Genomic DNA, 24,847 nt, shown 5'->3' on the forward strand with positions numbered 1-24,847 from the left:
TTCTTGGAGCTAACTTTGAGCTCCATTGTTCAGACACATAATGCTCACACACTATTTGGCAGATGTTCAAGGCGAGACCAGTGGAGAGCAGCGGCAAAATAAATTATGATTGCACATTTGCTGCATACATCAAAGTGTTACTTTTATTTTATTTTTCATGACTTTTAGGTAAAAGTGACTTCTGCTCAATGAGAGCTCCATGAGACCAACATGTTAAATTTCTTTCAGAAGTTGTGTAATGAAGTGAATGTCTTAAAGGAGTTATTTACACATTTTGAGAGAAGACACGCTCAGATTAACTGAAGAGGAAGATTGTGTGTGAGTGTGTGTCTTTTATCACTATCCTCCTCAGCACACACACACACACACACACACAGAGAGAGAGAGAGAGTTCCTTTTAACTTTGCATCAAATAAACACTCTTTGATTTTCTTACATAATGAGCTAAGGAGAGGAAATCAAACACAGGAGCTCTTTTTTCTGAGGAAGCAAGATAACAGGACACACACAGGGTTTTTTTTGTGGTTGATTTAAATCTCTCTGTTTCTGTTTCTAAAAGGAAATTATCTCTATGCTCTTCATGCCAGATATAAAAGTTTTCTCAACAACAAAACAATTCTCTCTTCACCCTCCAACACGCACAGTATAATGAGCTGATGCAAAGCTTCATTCCAGGCACAGAGGCCTTATTGCATCACATCTGTGCTGAAACACAAGAGACACATATTTTATGTCCTGATTAATTTCTCCCCCCTAACAAAAATAAGGAGCAAAAATCAACCAGTTCTTCATCTTTTTATGTTTTCCATCCTCTTTTGGTGCCTTTAGATTGTGCGACAACAACAATGATGTAAGTTTATTGTTCAGAAAGTCTGTGTCGGACTGTACAATATCAATATGAGGCTGTCACACTGTGTGATGAGAGACATCGTCAGCTCGTGCCCTCTACGTGCACCGCTCTAATGTTTGTGTTTCTCACTGTAATCATTCCTCCTGTTCATACTGGCCATTAAGAAATCCCTTTATAATGTTCTTTCAGTGTAAGTAACAATATTTTATAAAGTTACAGTCCAAAGACCTTTTTGTTTCACTGTGGCAGAACAGGAAAACAATATCTGTTGAGACACAAAGAGTAACTGTGGAAAATATCCACTTAATGTGACTAAGGGCCTGATTTACTGAGATCCCAAATAGTGGGTACTAAATTGCGTGCACAGTGCAATAGATTGCGTGTTTCGTTTGCGTGCATTTTGCGGGTGATCTACTAAGAATAACTGCGTAAATGAAAACAGGTGCAGACAGCAGTATTTAAATGAGGGTTTTGTGTTGAGTTTGGACGAGCAGAAAGCTGCAAGTGCAAAATGAAATGTGTTCAGGTTCTAGTGGAAGAGGTTAACAAATATATTGAGTTATAACAAAAACGAATATTACCAGAGAAACCGACATATCGGAGAGTATTTGTGACGAAGTCAATGCTGTTAGTAAAACCAAAAATATTCCACTCCGAAATTATTAACACGGGTGGAAAAACTCCGTCCTGTGCGTATTCTGTCATTGTGCCTCTGTCTCCTTGTCTCCATAGTAACAGCAGGTTAATACCTGCCCTCCAAAGGTATTATTTATAGACGCAGTTAGCATCAGAAAAATTACCTTCAGGTTTGGTAAATCACAATCGAGTGCTAAATAACATATTTGGATTTTCTCCTCCCTGTATTTTGCACACTGGGGTTGAAACGTCTCATATTACATATTCATTAAGGCAAACGTACTAAATGGACACCGCGTATTATCTTGCACATTTGAAAGACGCAAACCTCAGTGCGGGTGATGTCAAGTTTGCACACGTTTTTGCAAACGCAGACCTTTAGTAAATCAGGCCCAAAGACGGTTGGCTAAAGCCTCATACACTGTTGCCCATAAAGTTGGAATAATTTTGTTTTCAGACACATTCCTCTTTTTCATTTTCTATTTATAAACATCAGTAATCACCTTTGACCAGGTGCAATGAGATTGATCAATACAATTTTGAGAATTTATACACTTTATCTATCAAGAATAAATCACATTGTCACAATCATTTCATGAGAAGAAGTAAAAAAAAATATTCTATTCCCAACTTCAAAATAACTTTTTTAAGGACCGTGTATTTTGTCCTCCATCACTTACATAGTAAATACATTATGAAAGGATCTACTACAAGACAGGCGAGAAAAAATATGAACCTATCCTTTAAAGATACATTAATTCATATTCTGATTGATTGGGTGATAGTTGGGGGTCACATTGTGATAATTTGGTCCTAAATACAGAAATAGAGGCTGAACTAAGGGGCTGCTTAACCATATAATGCCTGAACCATCAAATAATTGTCAGAAAATTCAAATTATTTGAAACTAGAGTTTATTGGACCTTCTGACAAGTAATTAAAACAGATTAATTAAATTACACTTTGCATCTATGAGTTTTGTTTTGTATCATATTTGATACACTGAGATTTTTTTGCAATTTATTTTTCATAGCATGATTTTTATTAAACACATGAAAACATATTGAATACAACTTTTAAGGTCCTGCATAAAGCTCATAACAACATCTTTTAAACTTGTTTATGCATGATAATATATAATGCATGAAAAAAATGAAAATTGACAGATTTACAGATAAATAACCTGCTGTTTCTAACCTGCTCTACATGTTCAGTAGAGCACCAGAATATAAACATAGACCTTAAAAATGTGCATGATAAGTCCTCATTAAGTGTTACACCTCCACCTCACCCACTGAAAAGTGAAAAAAAAACCTGATTCTTCTGTTGTCCTTAAAAAACCACTCTTCTGTTTTTCATAGAAGATATCTCAATCGTCCTGTATTTTGGCTCTTCGCTGTTGTGTAACTGCAGCTTCCTCCTGTTCATTTAGGCTCACAAATGGCAGCTGAATTACCCTTTGTGCTGTCTTTCCCCTCCCTCTCTCTCTCTCTTTCTCTTTTATTCATTTGCTCTCTCAAACTTCCACCCAATGTTTTACTACCTCCTCCTCCTCTCAGTTTATTCTGGGTCAAATCTGTGAACTTAGCTGGCAGCGATGTCAGCCAATATTGCCAGATCTGTATCCGTAAACAACGATAAGAATCATCATTTTTGACACTTGCAATGCTGTGTGTCATGAGTAATTGCTGTGTCCTTTAAATGACACTGCGGTGAGCGAGGACATCCCATAATTTTCCTCGCATTAGTGACAGCAGCCAATGTTGCCAAAACACAATAAAGTTATATAACGACGTTATACAGTTCAACATCTCAACATTGCCTGATTGTTTCTATTGTTCAACAGTGTATTTTCTTCTGTGTTTTTTATGCCGCTGAAGCTGTCAACAGGTTTTTTTATTTTTGTTTTTTATAAAATGAGATGGCATTGACAGTACAGCACAGTGTCTCCTCCAGATGTAGTGTCATTTGCAATCCAGGCCAACCTCCATCGTTGACAGTTCTGGTAGCTTCTTTTAAAGCACAAGGCAGAGCGGGAGAGGGTCAGCAACTGTTGAGATTTCGAACGTACTGTCATTTCAAATTGATTGTGATTGTCTACACACATGAGTTTATGAAGGAGACTCTGAATCATTCATTATTTCTGTGTATCATGGCCTGTTTAGCAAATATTTATGTTTCATTCTTGAGATGAATTACCTTTTAAAATGCTGCAAAAAAAACAAAATCTTAAGTATGTCCATGTGTCTCTGTTAAAAATCAAACAAATCTGTCTTAATCATAACTCTAAGAAAGTAAATAATGAACCAAATATACAGATACTGTGTTCAAACTGCTCAAATTCAATGAAATTTGATTCAGACCTAAAAATTCAGATTAGATTTGAGATTGGGCATGGCCTAATGCAGTGTTAAAGGAAAGATTCACAGTGTTTAAGTCCATTTTAAAACCACAATCTGGAGCCCAAATTAACATTAAAGCTGTTTTTGTTGCTGTAATGATTCCTCCTGTTCATACTGACCATTAGAAGATCCCTTCATAATGCACTTACAGTGGAAGTAATAGAGGAGTAAATCCACAGTCCTCCTTCTGTGTAAAAAAAAAAGTATTTAAAAGTTTATCTGATCTAATATGAAGCTTCAGCTTTGTCCAAATGAGTCCATTTAAGTCAGTATCTTTTAAAGTTTGACACCCTTATATTGTCTTCAGATAAACTTTTAAATACAATACTGTTAAGAAGTTTCAGGCACTTTAGATGTTTTAATCAGTTATGAACGACCATCAAGGAGGCGTCTGATTAGTTCTGCAGCCCAAACATCCAACCAGAGTCATAAAGAACAATCTTCATCAAGAAGAAGAAGAACAAGGAGTCCTGCAGCAGATGGTTTGGCCCACACAGAGCCCTGATCTCATCATCATGGAGTCAGTCTGGGATTAACATGAAGAGACAGAAGCAGATGAGACACTGAAATACACAGAAGAGGAAGAACTGTGGCGACTTCTGGAGGAACAACGGACCTGCTGAGTACCTGAAAAACTGTGTGCAGGTGTACGGAGGAGAATAAATACTGACTTCATTTAGGCTTCTTCTGTTTATTAAACTTTGTATGAAGTTAATTGATTAATAAGAACTAGTCATGGCATTGCTCAAAGTGAGGGCTGAGAACTTTGCCCCATCATTTACATTGTGAAACATATTATGAAAAGATATTTTAATGGCCAGAATGATGCAGTTTTAATGTCCACACCACCACCGTTTTATTGAATCCGTTCTTACTTTCTCTTTTATCTGCTGGCATCAGTTTTGGTCATGAAGAGTTTTTAAAAAAAGATTCATTCATCATTAGAGAGATAATTATATCATATCTATAACAATAATAATAATAACCTCCTTCCTCCTCTTCTCTCTCTTTCTGTGTCTCTGCAGCTGATCTTCTACCTGGTGGTGCAGACGTTGTACACTCTGGGTCACAGCTTGTCTTTGATCGCGCTCACCACAGGAAGCGCCATCCTCTGTCTGTTCAGGTGAGGCCAAAATATTTAAATACTACTACACACAACACACAACACAAAACAGAAATCCTCAGGTTGCCCCCCTCACGATACACAACAAACTGTAATAAGACACAGAAACGAGACTGAATCTTCAGTGGCAGGAGGAGAAGTGGCTGGTGTTCATTTCATGCTCAGTTTTTAGGTCTTTTGTTCCTTTGTGTGTTTTTTAAATGTTTTATCTTCGTGCTCTGATTGAAACGTGAGCAGAGACTGAGGATAATCTGTCGGTTTAATTTGGTTTTAAATGAACAAGCACTGGAAATTAACTAAATGTTCATTTCACAGCTTTATCAACTAACAGATGTGTATGTGTGTGTGTGTGTGTGTGTGTGTGTGTGTGTGTGTGTGGTGTGTCAGCCTCTCAGTTTACGTTGATTTTAAATGATGTTTATTGGAGCTTATTTTTTAACTTTGCTATTGGGATTAGTGTTTTTAAAGAGCTGGGGCAGTCAATCTTTTAAACTGAGATGGATTATCATGCATTAATTTACACGTCTGAGAGACATAAGAAAAACTTGACTCAGCATATTTGAGTTTAAAAATAAATAAATAAATAAATCCAAAACTCTTGACAGCAGTAATTGAGATTATCATTGTGTTGTGCCTGATGATGTTTAATCCTCTTATATTCTTCCTCTACCAGGAGTATCAAAACTCAGCTTCTCCTGGTTTTATTGCACTGATCCCTGAGTGAAAACTCATTATATATTCACTTTCAGGAGGATTTCATAAATTAGTAAATTTGAAAAGTGACTGTAGTTTGATTGGAGGCTGAACGCAGCTGGTGTTCTCCATGATGAAAGAAACTTGTATGTCATGACTACAGTTATTAATATGACAAGCACAGTAGCAGCAGCTGTATCAGCCTTGATTGTGATGTGTGTAATAGTAATACAAAATATTATAAGCACATAATATATATAATCCCCATGATGAAACTAATGCATCAAGTGATAAATAATCCAAAACTGGACAATATGAATTCAAATATTGTGCAATTTAAGACAGAAAAAAGGATCAAAAAGGGATTTTAATGATATTAAAACCAATCATAAGAGACAGCACTTGAAACCGAGGTCCAATAAATATGTCTTTTGATGTATTTCTGAGTTTTTTTGCACCTCTGCCCTTTCGAGGTAAAGTATTTTCACACACTTTGGAGGAAAAGAATTCCAAATCCCCCAAACATTTCTTTTGGTTGCACTTTCAGATATCCAGCAGATTAGCAGAGGATGAAGTGATGCTGCATGATGGAGCTTAAGCAGACGTTACTGAAAAAAAAAAAAACCCCCAAAAAACAGCTCTACATTTGAATAAAACTCCAGCGTTTGTTACCAGAGGTACGGGAGAGGAGATGAAATACAATCCAGGAAGTCACGTTGAGTTAAAAATTCATGAGTTTGCAGGCTTAATACTGGAGAACGGTTGATAATACCGTATTGGCCCGAATATAAGAAGACCCTAATTATAAGACGATTCTCTCCTTTTCCAACACTTGTTTTTTTTTTTTTTTGGAAGAAGACTTTCAACTTTTTTTTTGTGTGTGTGAAAGTTTCCCACTTTCAACACAAAGTTTCTCTGAGATACTATTAATGCAAGAAGAAGAAAGTCTTCATCCTTGAATCCTTTTCTGAGAAATAAGTGAAAATCTTCCATTTAACTTGCTTATCTACATCCTCTACTCTCTACTCTCTCGCTCTTTTAAGTAGTTAAAATACTTTTTTCTGATGGATATCACTTCTCATCTCACTAGTTCCCTCCGTTATAATCTTGTGTGACAGCAGTAATTCTTTGGCTGTTTGACAGAAGATTTGGAGGACGGTTTCGTTTCAGCGGTGAAGACATCACAAGAAGCTTTCGACTCATTTTCACTAATCACACAGCCCAAAAAAAAAAACCCAGACTCAGCGAGCCTTCAGGACCTCCTGCAGGTTAAACTAAACTAACCAAACTTTTTTAGGGGCTGACTGATGAATGTATAATGTATCACTCTCAGTAGGAGCTGGCCTTCATTCCTAAAAGAAAATCTGGAGTTGTGAACATTTAATTGTCCAGCCCTCGATGTCCGACTGTTTCAAACATAATTTAAAGAGGAAAAATATTTGGCCCAATATGGTTCTATGAAGGAGGATTTTACCACTATTTTTTATAACAGCGTCATTGCATTGCAGCAAAAGTTCAGCCAGGTTTAACTTTTTTTTGCTGGATGATCCTGCATTTTTTGGCCTGCTGTTCTGGAGACTCATTGAAATGAACGAGGAGGTTGCATTTTTTGACCCAGCAGTACTGTTGGTCTGAACATGACTTAAAATATGACGATGAAAAATAATAGTTTAAACTTGCAAAAGTAAAATGACTTGTATAAATCAAATATAAAAAAGCTGGTGCAAGTTGGCTGAAACTGATCTTGCATTCTCTCTTGTTTATTTAAGAAAGCATCTATTTTCAGAAGTTTTCTACATTCACACAAAATAAAGAATTAACATTGAAATCTTGTTTTTACAGTATTTGCATGAAGACAGTACAGTAAGGCAGTCATTGACAAATAGCAGCAATATCATCAAACTTTTTATGTTCATTTTTTACAAATCAACTATCAGTGGATAGAAAATCTACAATTACATATCTAGCTGATCTCTATCTGGTAATGCAACATAGATTAAACTTTTTTTTCAAATTTGGATTAATATAATTTGATCTAATGCTGTTGATACACAGATATAGATATAGTCCTAAAAGTAAGTTTAATAGTTTAAACATATCAACTTTATTGTAAAACTGTATTTATTTATTTTTATTTATTTTTTATTCTGGTGTGTCCTCATTGCAGATATATTAAATTTTATATTGTATTATTTGTTATATTTATTTGTTTTGTTTGTTTGTTTCTTACTATGTATAAAAAATGATACAAATGATACAAATAAAATCTAATTGATTGAATGAATTATATTCTTAGATATGAATAAACACCTGTGACATGATGCCTCCACCACCCTTGCAGTAAGGTTTGATAATAATATGTAGGGAAATTAAAGAACTATTCACACTTAAATTCAATGAAGCTTTTTTATGACGAGGCTGACGAGCTTTTATATTTCCATCACTTATCGTATGTTTTGTATCTGTAACATCTACACAGGAAACTCCACTGCACGAGGAACTACATCCACCTCAACCTCTTCTTCTCCTTCATCTTGAGAGCCGTGGCCGTGTTGGTGAAAGACGACATCCTCTTCAACCGCAGCACGCAATGCTCCCATCAGCCATCGCTGGTGAGGTCATCACCTCTGTCCTCGGTCCGCTGAGTCGAGTCCCGAGGGGAAACGAGCGAGGAGGCACAGAGAGCAGGCAGCACAACTGTCACAAAGAGGAAGACATTTCCAGTGTGACGTTTGCCCGCAACTGTTTGTAATATGACATTTAAATTAGGTTTACACAAATTAGGCTTTAAATTTTGTGTCTTAAACGTATTTAATTTTGCAAATGCCTCATAAACATGACAAAAGCGTGAAACTCATTTGTTGTGACATTTTCAGCTATTTTCTACCCTGATAATTTAATTTAGTTGGTGAATCTCTGTTGTATCGTTTAGCATTTAGGAAACTTCTCTCCTGAAACATCATTGTTAAACAGTCTTAATGTGTCCCTGACATCTGGTGCTAAAACCAAAACTTTTCATTGATACTGTCATTTCCAGGTTTTAGTGGGTGTCTTTTTTTTTGCAAAACTTTAACAAAGCAAACTTCTCCCAAGAATAGTCACCCACTTTGTGCTTTAGGTGACGCGGCTTTGACACATTTATCGAGGATGGCAGCTATTAAACCTTGATTTACACAAGTTACAATGAAAATTACATATTTTACTGTAATCCAGCATTCAAAACCAAGAAAAGACAACTCTGATGACATATCGTGATATTACAATATCCAAAATCAATCAATATAACTTCAATATATTGCCCAGCCTTAGGTCCAGGACAGGAACTGATTCATCCTGACTTCCACACCCATTCATAGCACATTCATGTAACTTGGATATAGATTGTTTTGGCTAGAATATCAGATTTTTCGCCTTTTCCTTTCACCTTGCTCGACAACTTCTATGACGTAATCTGTGACGAGACATGACATGAAATAAATTGAAAGAGGAATTATGAGAAAGGTGAAGTCGGTCCCGGTCATCACCTTTAACCATCATCTCTGTACAAGCTGTGAAAGACATCAAGGGGTCAAACGTAAATAACCAATAAATCTGACACAGTGATCATCTGAAAAAGGTTAAAACATGACCCATGAGAAGCTGATGAAATATTGGGTGCAATTTTAAATACTGGACTGTTTTTTGATTTTTTTTAAAGTTCAAAAATGCACTGATGTTTGATCTTTCTTTAGCTCTACTAGCCTATAACTTCCTCCTCTACTTGCCCTCATTTGCTCACATCTTAAGAGTGGAAACATCTGTGTAATGATTGCAGGAATTCTGTCAGGGGCACTCTGACCTTTTTATACTCCTCCGTCTGCTCCGAGCTCGTAATGTTGTCATCTGCAAATTAAAGCTTATCCTCCTGGTGAACTCGCTGATTGCCTTCCCTCCGAAAAAAGGGAATTTATACCCATATTTTAGGAATAATTAGCATAATTGCCTGATTAACCTACAGTGTCCCTGTAAACCTAGAGGATTGCACCAACACTTCAGTCATATAAAGCCTTTGCAACGACAAAGAACAGGATGTGCACGAGAGGTTGATATGAGAAAAAAAGACTTAAAGGTTAATTCCATGTCACCGGTAATACTGTTACAGAAACGTGTTTTGTGACATTTACAGGTTAGACACAAAGTCTACAACCTAGTTAAGATCTTTAACCTTTAAGTACTTTTTCTAACATGCACTTTTTGTTTGTCTTTTGTCTTTGTTTTTCCAGGTGGGTTGTAAAGCCAGCCTGGTGTTTTTCCAATATTTCATCATGGCTAACTTCTTCTGGCTGCTGGTGGAGGGTTTGTACCTCCACACGCTGCTCGTCGTCATCTTCTCCGAGAACAGACACTTCGTCGTTTACATGTTCATCGGCTGGGGTACCAAATCAGTGTTTCTCATGTTAACAGTGAACCGAATGGCTGCCTGTAATGTGACAAATACTTACTGAATTATCACCTAACTTTTTAGCTTCTTTAGTTTGGAGTGCCCGGCACCAAACAGCTTTTTAGCAAATAGCCGCTAAAGAACCAACAGAATAAAAACTATAAAAGTGTAGATATACTAAACCCAGGCATGATTGGATTTCTATTAATGTTTTAGATGGAATTAAAGTCGCACTTCACAACATTCAGCCATTAGATGTCAAACTATAGTAGATCTGTTACAATATCTACTTTTGTTGGACGATATAGTCTCAGAAATAATCGCGATAAACAATATTATTGTCTTTTGAAGATCATTTTATACCACTGATATAATGATAATATATAATGCAAGAGGGGCAGGGGGTGGATTTGGAGAGTGGGTAAAAACACAGACTGCCGGGAGGAGACATCAAAATATGCAGCACAGACTGAATTTATGGTGTTTTTGTGGAGAATGGGTCTCAGAACCACGTCTGCTTCTGGAGGAAAGACGCTCCGCTGCCACTTAATGATTTTATCAACGAGAAAAGTATATGCACATCTGTAGTTAAAACATCTGTATTAATCTTTTAATGAGTGTGGTGAGTGTCATCTCCCATTCCCTCTAATATCCAGAAGCGCTGTCACTTAAGAGATTGCTATTATAACGGCGCATTTGACAAGCAATGCAAGTTACTTTTTTACAACCAGTCTGATGAGTGGTGTGTGTGGTTATACTGCAGCAGCCTGGTGTCATCAGCTGATTTAATAAACAGTGAGGCTGTGCGTAAAGGCACTGCGCTCTGTGCTGCATCTCACAGGCTGCAGACTTATCAACATATCAGTCCTACAGTATAAAGCACCAAAAGCAATGATCTCTCTCTCATCCATGTCGATCACGGTAAATGAATGAGGTGTGCTACAGCAGTTGTTGCACGGCAGGCTTTTTATGCGAGTGACGTGCGGCCCCTTTAAATTGAGAAGCAAGAACGAAAAGGCGACAAAAGTGACTTTAGCGGGCGGACAGGGCAGCTTTGGCGTACTGTCCGCTTTTGGTCTGAACATATAGTTACGGGTCGGGACAGAGTTATTTACCTTTAATTCCATATAAGTGGCGCTACTCCCTTCTGCAGGCTCCACTCAGGACTTGCACAGTGAGGAATGGAGGACAATGTGACATGAATAGCTGCAAATGTGAAGTGTGGCAATACCGAAGTCAAGAAAATGATCATACGATAAGTTGATATGATGATGTCTATAATTACATTATTGTACGATAAGTTGATAAGTGTGCGTTGTTCATTTAATAAAGTTGGAAGAAAAAAAATCAGTTCAAACTAGGCAGTGCTGATATCAAATATATCAAAATTCTGTTGATGTATTGCCTATTTCTCACCTTAAATGTTTCAGAAACATATTCTAGTGGACTGTTTAGCTGTAATTTGGGAGAGTTTGTGATTTGGCCGCCATATTGGAAACATATGAAGAATATGGAAGTACTCACAAGTTTGCAGAGCCATAGCTATCAAAATAAAGGACAGAGAGAGCTCAAATAAAACACACAGAGGGAGTGTGCCTACTATGTCTTTACATACTAAACAGTTGTTTGCTGACATCCAGTGAGGCTCAATGTCACTTACTGCACCTTTAATTTACAAGATAATTAAAAATGTAAATTTGTAAATTCATGTGATAAGGCTCTAAATCAATCAACTATTATCTGTGTTTTTGCAGGAATCCCCACAGTGTTCGTCTTTGCATGGGTGATGACGAGGATTTATCTGGAGGACACGGGGTGAGTGGTGAAAAACAAGAAGCGACCACTTGATTTATTTTTTGTTTTTATCTTCCTTCAAAAACCTATAACCTAAACTAAATTGGTTCACAAGAGTGTGAATGCCACGAGTTGATTTCCATATTAATAATAATGTGTGATTTGTTTTGCATCAAGTGTATGTGATTCCTGTCTCCTTCACACTGTGGAACTGTTTATTAGTTTCCTCTTAATTATGTGATAGGAGAGCGAGAGAATTTCAATCACATCAGAGAGTGGCATAAAGAGGTATTTACTGTATGCATTGGTTATTTCTTCAAGTCCACAATTGACATTTTATTGATTAGATTTCTGTCAGCAATCATGTGGGAATGCTGTTTCGTTGACAGTATATTAAGACAAATATCCCACATGTCAAAGAGCACCTTATTGGATAATTCAGCTGGTGGGATTTGCATTGAGTAGTCAGAGCCTGGTTCCACTGATCTGCTCGGCTTCTGTTGCACATTATTACAGCTGACACTGCAGCTCATTACGGTGAGTTGCAGTAAGTGGGCGTATTCTTAAAAACGACTCTCTGAAACAAGTCTCCCAACACCAATTACAGAGCGGCAGTGTGATGGCAGAAGACAGCTCCACAGTGTGAGGAAACTGTCTCGAGTATGATAATGAAACTTGAGCATTAAAAGTTCATTCTAAACCTGGGGAATAGTAGTTTAACAAAACAGTCCAATAGCTTCTTCAGGAGCTTTAAAATAACCGAGCATCCGCTGATAAAGACTGTGGGAATGCTGCTTGAAAGCCCTAGAGTAGGTTAGTAAGGGGATTTGAGGAACGTTACAGTCTCCTCATTGCTCCACACAGATATGATGTTTTTAGTCTTGAGCTTGAGTAACGTTTAAACCAAATACTTCAAGTATATCATAATCCATTGTGCTTCGTCACATTAATCTACCAACTGAGAAGACCCACAAAGGGTTGTTGGGACGTTGTGAAGTGTCACAGATGTTGCCTGAGTTGTTTTGAACTGTGACAATATACCCAGAATAAAACTACTACACACTCACTGCTAATTTTTTATTCCTGGCGCTCCACTTCTATTGCGTCAGGCCATTACAGGGGCTGATATCATGAAGTCTGAATGTGTCGAATTACTTAAAAATTGCTTTGGGCTAGACTCAACTTTCTGTTGCTTTCTAATGTTTGCATGAGAATCTATTGAGTGGCTTCTTGCTTGTGCCACCTCTGCTTGTACTACTACACAGTTTTTAAAAAATAAATCTGTTACTTTTTCGCTCCGCCTTCAGATGCTGGGAGAGAAATGAGAACCCCATACCCAACTGGGTGATCAACGGACCGATCGGATTGTCTATCATGGTAGGTTGAGGATCATTACCTCCCGTTTCTTTGCAGGTGTTTCCCCATCATTATCAGAAACTGCGTTAAAAGAAGCATTCAAGTGGAATATGTTATTAAGGATGCAGGTGTTGTTGGGAATGTGTCATAATCGTTTTTACAAACAACACAAAGGGGAAGGCAAACATCCGATGGGCAAACTTTTGATTACCTGAAAACCTTTATCGCTCTTTGCCATCATTGGACATTTCTTTGATTCATCATTTTTTTAGTGTTATGCCTTTTTTACTACTCATTTAGTTTTGCCATGATGTTAAGTTCAGCAGTTATTAAAATATCACAATTCATGCATTCAAAAGTATTTCTTCAGAACCGAGAGATTTGTCCATGGTCAAATTTGACCCATTTTTTACGTTTAAGAGCTGTAAAAACACCGTATACACATTTATTCTAGCCGGACTTTTCCTAATGTGACCCTAAATATACAAATATTTAAATAAAATGCATAATTTAAAAAAAAAAAATGTGTGCAGCAGATACATATTTTATATATGTAAATGTATGAATTTGACCTGTATTCATTTAAAATTACATAAATAAATCAAAAATCAGTCAAAGATGTTCAAATGTTCTCCTGGACCATATCATAGTGATTGTGAATGTCTTTTTTCCATAAGATTAATCAAACATAAATGAATGACTGATGGGGAATGAATGGGTGTGAATTGGTATAGAGACTAATTATGAGTCAGAATATGAGCATTATATATATTTCCAATTTGTCCAGCGGAAGTTACTTGAATTTCATGACCTTTTGGAAACCTTTTAAAGAGATCAACACGCGTATGGGAGCACTCTTTCTGGCATACAGTAACAGTGACATAGTGTGTTAGCACCAGTGTCTCATGTTATTAACTTCACAGGATTTTCCTGCTGAGTGTATTCCCTCTCTTCTGCTGAGTGAGGTCCCACTGTACGCTGTTTCAACCTTTATCCGTCTCAGCAGGTTACTCTTAACAGGCGCTGATACGTGTTATTTAATGTGAGTCAAAGTTTAAAAGGGTACAAATCGGGGGGGGGGGGGGATAACTATGACGATCATCATTTGGTATCTTCAAGTTCCAGGTGATTTCCTATTAAATTATGAAAGGCTAAATTTCTCTACAATTGGAAGCTAAGTGTAGCATCTGACAATTTCTGTTCCCCCCGAAGTTAGAGTTGCTTTGCCTGTCGAGCTTTCAAGTCTGGCACATAATTCAGTTTCAATTTATCATTGAAATTTCAGACAGAGATAGACAAAAAGCAGGTGACTCATTTCACTTGCAGCCATCAATTTCATCAGCTGAAATGCCTTCTGCTGCTGCTACTTAGCTAACGTTAACTCTCAAACTTTGTCTTGAATGTTTCAGGTGATGTAAAATATACGAACATTTTATTACTACATACATAACATCATGCTAAGTCAGGCCTAGAATAAATACTAAAAGCTTAAGCTAACAGGTAATCTACACACCAGTGTATGATTCATAGGTGGTGTGTATGGCCATAACACTTATTATAAGAAACAGACATTATGCCATTTAGTTGCGTATATTCTGTGGTGGGTTTTAACAGTCAATCAACGACTCCAAATAGTAGCACAAGAGCAGCTGTTTCAAACAACTCACAACTTGACTTGTGATGCTTCAGACAAAGCTGAAAAAGGAGGAAATGGTGGGAAAAGTTCACTTATTGTTGGATGAGGAACTTTTGATTAATTGCCTTCTGTGGGAAGAGAAACATCTAACAAAGCAAAATAAATTACCCCTTTATGGGTCTCCCTCAGGCTGCTGAGTTGTTTCTATTTCCTCCCTGTCTCCAAGGTGAACTTCATCCTGTTCATCAGCATCATTCGGATCTTGGTGCAGAAGCTGAGGTGTCCTGACGTGGGCGGCAACGACCAATCACAATACAGGTATCTCACAGGATTCACAAATGTGCTGCTTTCTAAACAGCTTTTTTGTTTTGTTTTATGATTCCCATTTCAACACGCATGCTAAGAAAGTTAAGTGTCGACCAATTCAGTCAACACTCATGTGTCATTAAGCCAAAGCTACACCTGCTCAGTCAGTGTAAGCCGCTGCGGATAAGAGAGTCAGCTAAATGCCTCGAAATAGATCATCCGAGACACTCAGAACCTTTTTTTTATTTTTTATCCTGTCCGTGTTTGCTGTCTGGAGAGATAGGAGTGACGCTTACGTTCATTCAGCAAGACAGCGTTTCATGATGCAGCCTTTACAAAATGCAGGAGAGGGGGAACCTCTATCCCTCAAGGGAGTGGTACATTTTTGTGTGGTTCAGTGTCTGAGTCTTAGCCCAGTCAGTGTCAGTGTGTTTAATCTTCATGCAGTTTCACCCTCCAGTAAAATCTGAGCTGTGCTGAGTTGTCAGGTATTCTCAAGTCCTGTGGCCGCAGGAATCTGAGATTCAGAGGCGAGAGGTGATGAAAAGCCTGAATAAGCCCAGTTTGTTCCGCTGCTGTATCCTCTGTTAGTGTAAGTGAAGATTCAGTGTCAGTGCTGTAAAGTTCAGTGTAGATTAGAGCAAAGTCGACACCTGGAGTGCTGCGATACTGTGAGGGAGGATTTGACCATCTTCTGCAGGGGTAACACGATGATATAAGTGGTTTCATTATTTGGATGTATTTAGTTTTCCACTTAGCTCTTGTGGTACAGCCTTTCAGATAGATTTGGATTTATTTGCCCAGATGATGAGATATCCATTGCATACCTCTATCTGCTCAGATCTCAGGCTTCCAATCACAGAGCTTCTAACGCAACCTAACCCTGATAGGTTGCGGTTTGGGACTTAATAATTAATAATAATCCCAAGTTCTCAGGGGCCTCAAATGCATTTTGTAAAACTGTCTGCCTAAAGCTGGTTGCTTTTAGTTAGCCTCAAGTTTAAGTAACAGCGAAACAAAGCACTTTGTTTAAATTTGTCACACAAGGACACTATGAGGAAAGAAAAAAGACAAACAAAGCTGCTGGCTCACTTTTCAATGACTGTGGATTGGACATAAAGTCAAGTCCAATTCAGTAACATACTGTATTTTACAAAAAGATTACAGAATATACAGTGATATCAGACTATCAATCATGGGGGGAAATGGCCTAGAGGCATCAATGTGATAAAAGTCTCTCCACACTGACACTATCTGTAACAGCACTGATGAAATCATTGGACTATAATGAAACCATTTCACTGCTGACAAGCAATCATCACAGGTAAGATGTTTACAGTCTGTGTCCCTGCTATGTTGCCTATTTTATACCACTGTGAGGGTATTTTTGAACTTTATTTATATAGTGCATTTCATACACAGGGGCAACTCAATGTGCTTTACATAAAAACAAAAATATTAAACAGTAAAAATTGGAAACATGAAAACATACAAGTAAAAACAAGAAAACCCAATCGTAATTAAAAGGAAAACAGTAAAGAAAAAGAGAGCAAGAAAACAAAAAGCTAGACTAAAATATGAGAGTGCGGCATAAAATAATGATTTGCATTAAAATTATTGAATGAACATACAGTGCAAATACAGGATTTAAAGTGTTTTAAAAGAGCTCAATCATAATAAGCAAAAGAAAATAGGAATGTTTTTTAACCTGGCTTTTTAAAATGTTTTTTCACAAATCTATTATAGGGAACAAAATAAACACAGTGCTTGTGTGAATCCCAATTTACTGTCCCCCAGTAGCATAGTCAGAAACAATAGTGTGGGTGTGCACAGAGAAAATCAGGTGGGCCAATTATAGTTAAAAGGCTCTGAAATGCATATGTTAACCAAAATAAGCCATTACAACTATACTTGCATGGAAAGGCTCCATGATGAACATTAGCAGTGTAGCACCGGTATCACACCACTTACTGCGCCACTGGACCAGTTCTAGGTTCTAAGGAGTGGGGAGCAAGAATAATTACACCAGAGACCGTCGCTTTAAATTCAAAAGGCCGGCAATTTACTGAATGCAAAACACACATATAAAACACAGTACACAAAACAAAAAATACCCTGCAGGTTCCTAATATTGAGGTAAGTATAATACATGAAAAGGTATTTCACTCTTTCTTTTTGTTCTTTAGTTCACCTAGTTTATTTCAATAAAGCTAATCTAAGTTAGAGCAGTCTCTTTTTCCTTGGTTGCACCTATTTTAGAATTCCTATTTTCCTTCCTGAGTTAACTCTTTTTTTCCTTTCTTTTACAGGTAAGAAAATACCTTAAATTACACAAACAAATCAAAGTGGGCCACAATCATTTCAAATCACAAAAAATATGAACTCAATAGGAAAATAAAAGCGTGACACTTTCAATTCAAATTCAAGCCCGCACACGGCAGACCAATCCTCGCTCTGACCGAGCTTCAAACCAAGCAAAAAACCTGACCTGTGTAACAGGTCATAAATACAATAAATCTCTTTTTAAATCCTCAAATTACACAAATAAATGTTTCACAGTCTCTGAGTTGTAACGTTACTGCTACGGTGTTAGCGTTAGCTCTCCGCCAGAGAAAAAAATACAACACAGCAAAAATGCAAGAAAATAAACACAAAACTCACCAAAACCGGTGTGGCTTAGTTCTCATAAAATCCCCGTCAGTTACCGACTAGGTAAGTTATGTTTTTCAACTGCAAAATCAACTTTTTCACTCCTTTTTCCGCTTATTAATCACAGCTCGTTTTCTCCGATTTCTCCTTGGCTCTCTCCCAGGCGGGGAGTTCCGGTCCTCTGAAATGATGCCAACGCGGAACTAACTTAAAACTGCATTCTATCAAAAGGCCACCAGGGGGCGACCGTTTTGGTGTCAAAAGGACTTCCGTCTCTATACAAGTCAATGGAGAATTCACCAACTTGTCTACGTTTAAAGCCTTCTTCAATGTAGTATGATGTTCATTTGTGAAATGTTGGCTTCCCTGTTTTTATATTTGACGATAAAGCAGGGTATGCATTAGGGCGTGGCTACGTCGGGATTGACAGGTTGATTGGTTCACAGGTTCAGGAGGGCGCCTCTTGATGCCCATATCAGTAGAATCTTTGGGTTTTTTTTACATTAAATGGATCACCTTTAACTTTTAAACTTATTTATGTAGCTTTTAAACTATTTATTCTTATTTATGTCATATTTTAACATGGGTTACAGCAGCATTATAGCCTGGCATGGGGGCCACATACTCACACACAGCTGACGGATGCAACAGCAACATTAATCAAGCGTATGTATAAAGGTAAACCAGCACTAACTTGCTCAGTAATGTTAAAAATGAGACCTAGAATGACACAGCGCCCACATTAAACCACTGAAATCATCAGTGTCGCTATTTTCCTATCACTGGCATAGATCATTACGTTGCATTAGGAACAGAAATTTTCGCAATGATAGGCACATATTAAAATACCCTGAAAGTGGTTTAAACACACACACACACAGCCACATTAGCATAAAATCTAATCTGTACACCCAACACTTTACCCAAAAAACAATAATATTGAAAAGGCTGCCACAGTCTGAAATTGTGAATTAGAGCACTTTTTATCCGACTGACAGCTGAAACGAGTCATCAACAGTACAGCTTGTTGCTGCTGCTGACAGTAAAGAGCTGAATAAGCAGTACTACTTTAACTATGTAAAAGAGAAAAACTTGCACAAAAGGAAAAGATGTTTGGGTTGAGAATGATGGCTGAACTTGAGCTGGATTCTCTTCCTCCTGCTCTTCACAACATGTTTTTGTTTCTGTTTTGTTTTGCAATGGTTTTAACTAGTTGCAGTTGATGCAATTTTGTTCTAATGCAACAAAAATGGCAAAGTAGGGGAGAACGGGGTTGGTTGTCACATTCATTAGATCTCGGTCCCTAGTGGACGCTGTTGTTAAAAAGTTTTGGTGCTGAAGATTTCAGAATTTAGGTGAGATGTTACTTCCAGAGTCATTTCTGGAGTAACCCACTTGACATTGAGGTGAGAGGACATTTAGTGTTTTTCATGTGAGATCTTCAGTGCATTCATTACCATTAAAAAGTATGAAGAGAGAGCGATAGTTTAACTATGCTATAACATGTGGTTGTTAGCTTTACTGGATGCTTGTCACATTTTCTTCGGGTTTGGTTGTAACATGTTGGCCTATACATATATGGTGTGACATATCTAGTCCTCTTTCTGTTAAGATAGCAAAATGAGCAGGAACTTTGTCAGGAAGACAAACAACGTCCAGACTCCTTTAGATGTAAAGCTCAGAGCAGTCAGAGAGGGGGAAATGCAGAATATTGTCCAATAAGGACAAAAAATGCACTTTATAAGAAAGTAACAGTGTGACTACCAACCTCATTTCCCCCTACATCACTAGCCTCAAAGTTTAACACAACATATGTTAGTGTAGGAGTCATTTTTAGAGTTATTAGAATATTATATTAAGCTGTAACTTTAATGGAAAAAGGACACCTGCCTGCAGATATAACCCTAAACAGAGTTATAATAAAAAAAGCCCAACTATCAGCTCTGATCATGTGATGTATCATAATCATTGATGGAAAAACACATTGTTTCGAGTGTGAACTGTGAACCCCAGTCGGGGGAAAAAAGACCATTTTGAACCTGGTGTTCCACATTGCTGCAAATAAATGAATTGTTCATGTCTGTTTTTGTCTCAGGAGGTTGGCCAAATCCACTCTCCTGCTGATCCCTCTGTTTGGGATTCACTACGTGGTCTTCGTCTCGCTCAGTGAATCCATCGCAGAAGCCTACAGAATATTTTTCGACCTGGCTCTCGGATCCTTCCAGGTGCCATATTAAAAAATTCTCTCCACCCTACATGTCTATTATTACATTATCATTATTGTCCTTAAACCTCCTGTTGTCCTCGAGTCAAGGAAGGAAGGGAGGAAGAAGGAAGGAAAGGATGGAGAAAGGAAGGAAGGGAGTAAAAAGGAAGGAAGGAGGGAAGGAATGAAGGTAGGAGGGAGGGAGGAAAGAAGGAAGGATGGAGGAAGGGAGAAAGGAAAAGAGGAAGGGATGATGGAGGAAAGAAGGAAGGATGGAAGAAGGGAGAAAGGAAAAGAGGAAGGGATGATGGAGGAAAGAAGGAAGGAGGGAGGGAGGGAGAAAGGAAAAGAGGAATGGATGATGGAGGGAAAGAAGGATGGATGGAGGAAGGGAGAAAGGAAAAGAGGAAGGGATGATGGAGGGAAAGAAGGATGGATGGAGGAAGGGAGAAAGGAAAAGAGGAATGGATGATGGAGGAAAGAAGGACGGAGGGAGGGAGGGAGAAAAGAAAAAAGGGAGGAAGGAAGGAAGGAGGGAGGGAAGGAAAGAAAGAGGGATGGAGAAAGGAAGGACAGAAGGAAATAAAAAAGGGAGGAAAGAAGTAACAGACAGAGTCAATTTAACCCGGGAGGACGACACGAAGGTTAATGATTTCATGTTGTGAGATTAAGATTTAAATGTTGAATTACTCAATAATGATTTTCTTTTGTTTTTTTTCAGGGTTTGGTGGTTGCCATCTTGTACTGTTTCCTAAACAGTGAGGTAAGCTCTCACCACATGAAATTACATAATATTGTGCAATATATAGCATTTAGAAATGTGTAAAAATTCAAGACTGAGTGGAGTACTTTAAATAAACCACCATTTATATAAAACATCCTTCTTTCTTTTTTTGTATTTCATTTTGGTGGGAGAAAAAAATTGCCCATAAAAGCATCTGCACTCAGCTGATAACATGTTTATTTTAAAATACAGTTTAATTTAAATGTTGGTCTTTAGCGGAAACATTTGATAAGCACTAAATTATTTTGGCAAATTTGTTTTGTTGGAAGTGTAATTTGTGTGTCGTAAAAGTTGTTTCTATTCCTCCCATTAAAAGTATTCTTAATTATCCAAACAGTGGTGCCAAATAAGCAGACTGCAACACACTACGGGCAGATTTGAAAACTGGCATAAGTCTAAAAATTGACTTTACCCTGCTTGTAATATTTCTGTCACTCCCTGTACTCTGTCGTTAATAACATTTATTATCCTCATTTGATTTGATAACTTAAATTAACAGAATGAAACAAACAGAAGTAGAACAGATCAAACAATATGATAACAAATACTTGTGAAACTGGATAGGAAACATGTGAGTAATAACCTAACTAAAGTGCTGACTCGCATCCACTGACTTTTTGTAGCTGGGTTTTTTTTTTGGTGCTTGCATTTCCCGTTAATTACTGCTCAAACACTGTGTGCAGATGGTGCTGTTCTTTAAAGTGTGTTGGTGCAAAGTCCACGAGAAAAAACACGAGACGGGACACAAAAAGATGTCTCGAATTGTTGAAACGGTTTCAAACTCATTGGAAAAAATGTGCAACTGTCTCGGGGCTTAATGATCCCACTTAGTAAACTCCACCGACTGCAAGTTCTGTAAGGCGAGACTTTGCATTTGATCTGACCACATTAAGAGTTTTTGTTTTGTTTGTATTTGAGCTCCTTTAGGGAACGCTCTTCTGTTCATCTGCTCTAATTTGGTACTAAAACCATCTGATACTTTGTCTGTCGTCTGTGCACTGAAACATAAACTGCATCAGCTACTGTGAGAGAAATTTTGGGGGGACCAAATTGATGAACTTACTATGTGTTCAGACAGAATGTGAAAATAATTGTAAAGGCAACACGACTGCACACAAAGTCAACTGAAAAAAAACCTGTTGGATGCAAAATTGAGCAGTTGAAATTATGCAAAGATGCATCTGCGTGAGTCTTCAATTAAAATTTGCACAACTTCGTAGTTTGCTTCATAAATGTAGAGAGAAACAGGAAAAAGGAGAAAGACTGGAGGGAAAGGAGTTTCTGGTGAGTTCTGAGTTAAGTCACAAACACACACACAGACACAACTAGCTGCAGCTAACATATATTTGGCTGTTTGCTTTGCTTTTTCCGCACCTTTAGGAAGTGGGTTAATTTTGTGAGACTACACAATGTCAGACTGATAATGGTCCAACTCACAAAGTCGGCACCACACATGACAATTGTTTGTTTTAATCCATGTCGTGTGTCGTAGTGGACGATAACCAATCAGCATCCAGGACATCTGATGACACTGGTTGTTAATACTTTGAATTTAAAAGCTGTATAGCTGTCACTCTGTTTGAAAGTGTTTTTTTTTTTTTTTTTTTTTTTACACATATCTTAATAATTACATAATTGAGTCCACTAATATTTTGACTATGTTTTGGTGAGGTGTTTCAATCAATCTTTCCATACAATGATCTGTATTCAAATTAACCATCTTCAGCACAACTGTAGGTATATGAGAGGTTCAGCGCTTCGGGAAAGCTTTGTTTCCACTATTATTAACTGAAGCTTTATTCATAGTTGTATCATTTTACAAAAGTCCCTTAATCCTTACATACTGCCCATTTTTAGCCAGACTTTTCCTTTTGTGTCCCAAAGGCTTTTTTTTTTTTAAATTGTGCAGCTGATATATACATTTTTATATATGCAAATGCACAAGTTGGCTCATAAAACAGTGGTTGTGAATGTCTTTTTTTCCACAAGATTAATCAAACAGAAGGATTAATTAGACATGTATTAATGACTGGGGAATTTATGAATGAGAAATAGTGCAGAGACTAATTATTGAACAGCATGTAAAGGGTTAAATAAGTGACTTTTGACACATATTGAAATTATTTGTGTTTCTTTTTTTTTTACAGGTTCAAGGTGAGCTGAAGAGAAAGTGGCGGAGCATGTGTCTTAACTGCCGCCTGAGCAGAGATCACCACTTTAACAACGCGTTCGCCTCCAGGAACGGTTCCGACCACATGGTGCAGTTTCACCGCAGCTCCCGAACCCAGTCCATCCTGCAGTCAGAGACCACCGTACTGTGAGGACCCTGAGGCATCTTCGAAAGTTAAAAACAAAAACAAATACACTCTCCAGGTTGACTTGGGTCGAATAGTTTTACTAAATGAATGAAATACCACATGGGGTGGAACCTGCACATTGTTTCAGAGCAGATTTTGGTTTCAGCTTTACAAATTTTATGTGAGCCTTCAAAACATCCCTTAAGTGAGCCTAAAGCGCGTCTGGTCTGTTGCTATGAGGGTCGCTAGTGTTTGCTGACAACAGAGAGCCGTTTTTTATGTTCACTGGCCGTTTGAAGCAGAGAAAGTACGGGTGTTGTAGGCTATACTCTGCAACATCTGAAGCTCCACGTGTTAAGGTAACTTTTACCTGGACTGGTGCACAGAGTGATGTATGAAGTGTAGATATATTTTTGACTTGTGTATGTTATACACATTACATTCGATATTTATAAAGAACTATGTATGTAAAACAGTGCCATTCTTCTCTTCATGGTTTGCCGTAGACTTTAGCCTGGACTAGAGTTCAGCTGATTGTTGTCTCTGCAACAAAGGTACAAAATTACTGAACTCTGTGTAAAAAGATATTTAAAAAGAAATATACAGTATGTCTCACTGACTAAAGTGAAATATAAAACAACAATCAAAAAGCTGTCTGTTGCTATATAAACAGCAGTTGTGTCACATGGTTGACGTTCAAAGGTTAAAATAGAAAATAACGAATATTATAAAGTCTAGTATATTAGCGACCAAGGGAAACCTAGAAGAACTATCATATTTAAGTACACTAGTATTCAAACCTTGTCAATAATGAAGATAACGGTCAGGTTGATTTTTTTGGTTCCAACCACCAACAAGCAGCAGAACTGCAGCTTTGCTTTCCCAAAAATGTCTCAAGTTTAAAGTGAGATTTACCCAGTTGGGGGAGGGGGGTATTATATACACCCTAGATCATTTGACACTCCCCATTTAAGTCTCTCGGGTCTATCCAAATATAGTAAGTAATATCCAAATAAATACAGACTTAATACAGACCCAGAAACAGAGAAAATAATGGTAGAAATTGATGTATTATAAGAGCGTTGTACAGGACCAAAAATGGCGCCCATTCAGTCCTTTGAGAATTGCTCAGCTGGCGTTTCTAGCTTCCAGGTTTTCTCAATCCAGCCCATTAAATATGAACAGTAGTGTTTCTCCTGCTGGCCCCACCCATGAGTTCGTGCTCTGCCCATAGACTTAAGGACCGTTTTACAAATATAAAACCTCCATGGATCAAAAATTAATAATATAAAGTGTCGTATTTTACCTTGTTTGCCATCTGAGGTGTCCTGTCAACAACTTTACAGACGTCTCTTTCACAATGGTGGTCTATGGGGAGAATGGGGATTTTCCCTGTAATACCACGAGTGACCACTGGGGGAAAATTGGCTGCAAGGCTAAGCGAAGTGATGGTGTCGTATCCATGGATGTATAAAGAGAGCTTGATACAGTGTCAGAGGTGGGGCCCCATTCATTCATGAATCCAAAAAGTTATTCCTCTTCCCATAGAGTAAGGGACTGAGTTGGTAACTTTCATTATTTGAATAAGGATAAAACTATTTTGTAAATTTAAACGAGCTGCTGACTGAGATTACTCTGAGCAGCATGCATGGGAATACATTACAATACTATAGATTTCTGTATATTTTCCTGGCT

General features: G+C 37.7%; 1 protein-coding gene across 1 annotated transcript in view; it reads left to right on the forward strand.

Moving 5' to 3' along the window:
• LOC133990062 (vasoactive intestinal polypeptide receptor 2-like) overlaps positions 1–23,176 on the forward strand; it is a 68,853-nt gene extending 45,677 nt beyond the window's left edge. Inside the window, exons 6-14 of the mRNA XM_062428242.1 lie at positions 4,914–5,011; positions 8,184–8,316; positions 9,967–10,117; positions 11,879–11,939; positions 13,226–13,295; positions 15,137–15,228; positions 19,961–20,090; positions 20,793–20,834; positions 23,003–23,176. Of these exons, the coding sequence (XP_062284226.1) occupies positions 4,914–5,011; positions 8,184–8,316; positions 9,967–10,117; positions 11,879–11,939; positions 13,226–13,295; positions 15,137–15,228; positions 19,961–20,090; positions 20,793–20,834; positions 23,003–23,176 (951 nt within the window). The remainder of the gene's footprint in view (positions 1–4,913; positions 5,012–8,183; positions 8,317–9,966; positions 10,118–11,878; positions 11,940–13,225; positions 13,296–15,136; positions 15,229–19,960; positions 20,091–20,792; positions 20,835–23,002) is intronic.
• The last annotated feature ends 1,671 nt before the right edge of the window (positions 23,177–24,847 follow it).

This window comes from Scomber scombrus, chromosome 11, assembly GCF_963691925.1.
Source record: "Scomber scombrus chromosome 11, fScoSco1.1, whole genome shotgun sequence".
Classification (NCBI taxonomy): Eukaryota; Metazoa; Chordata; class Actinopteri; order Scombriformes; family Scombridae; genus Scomber; species Scomber scombrus.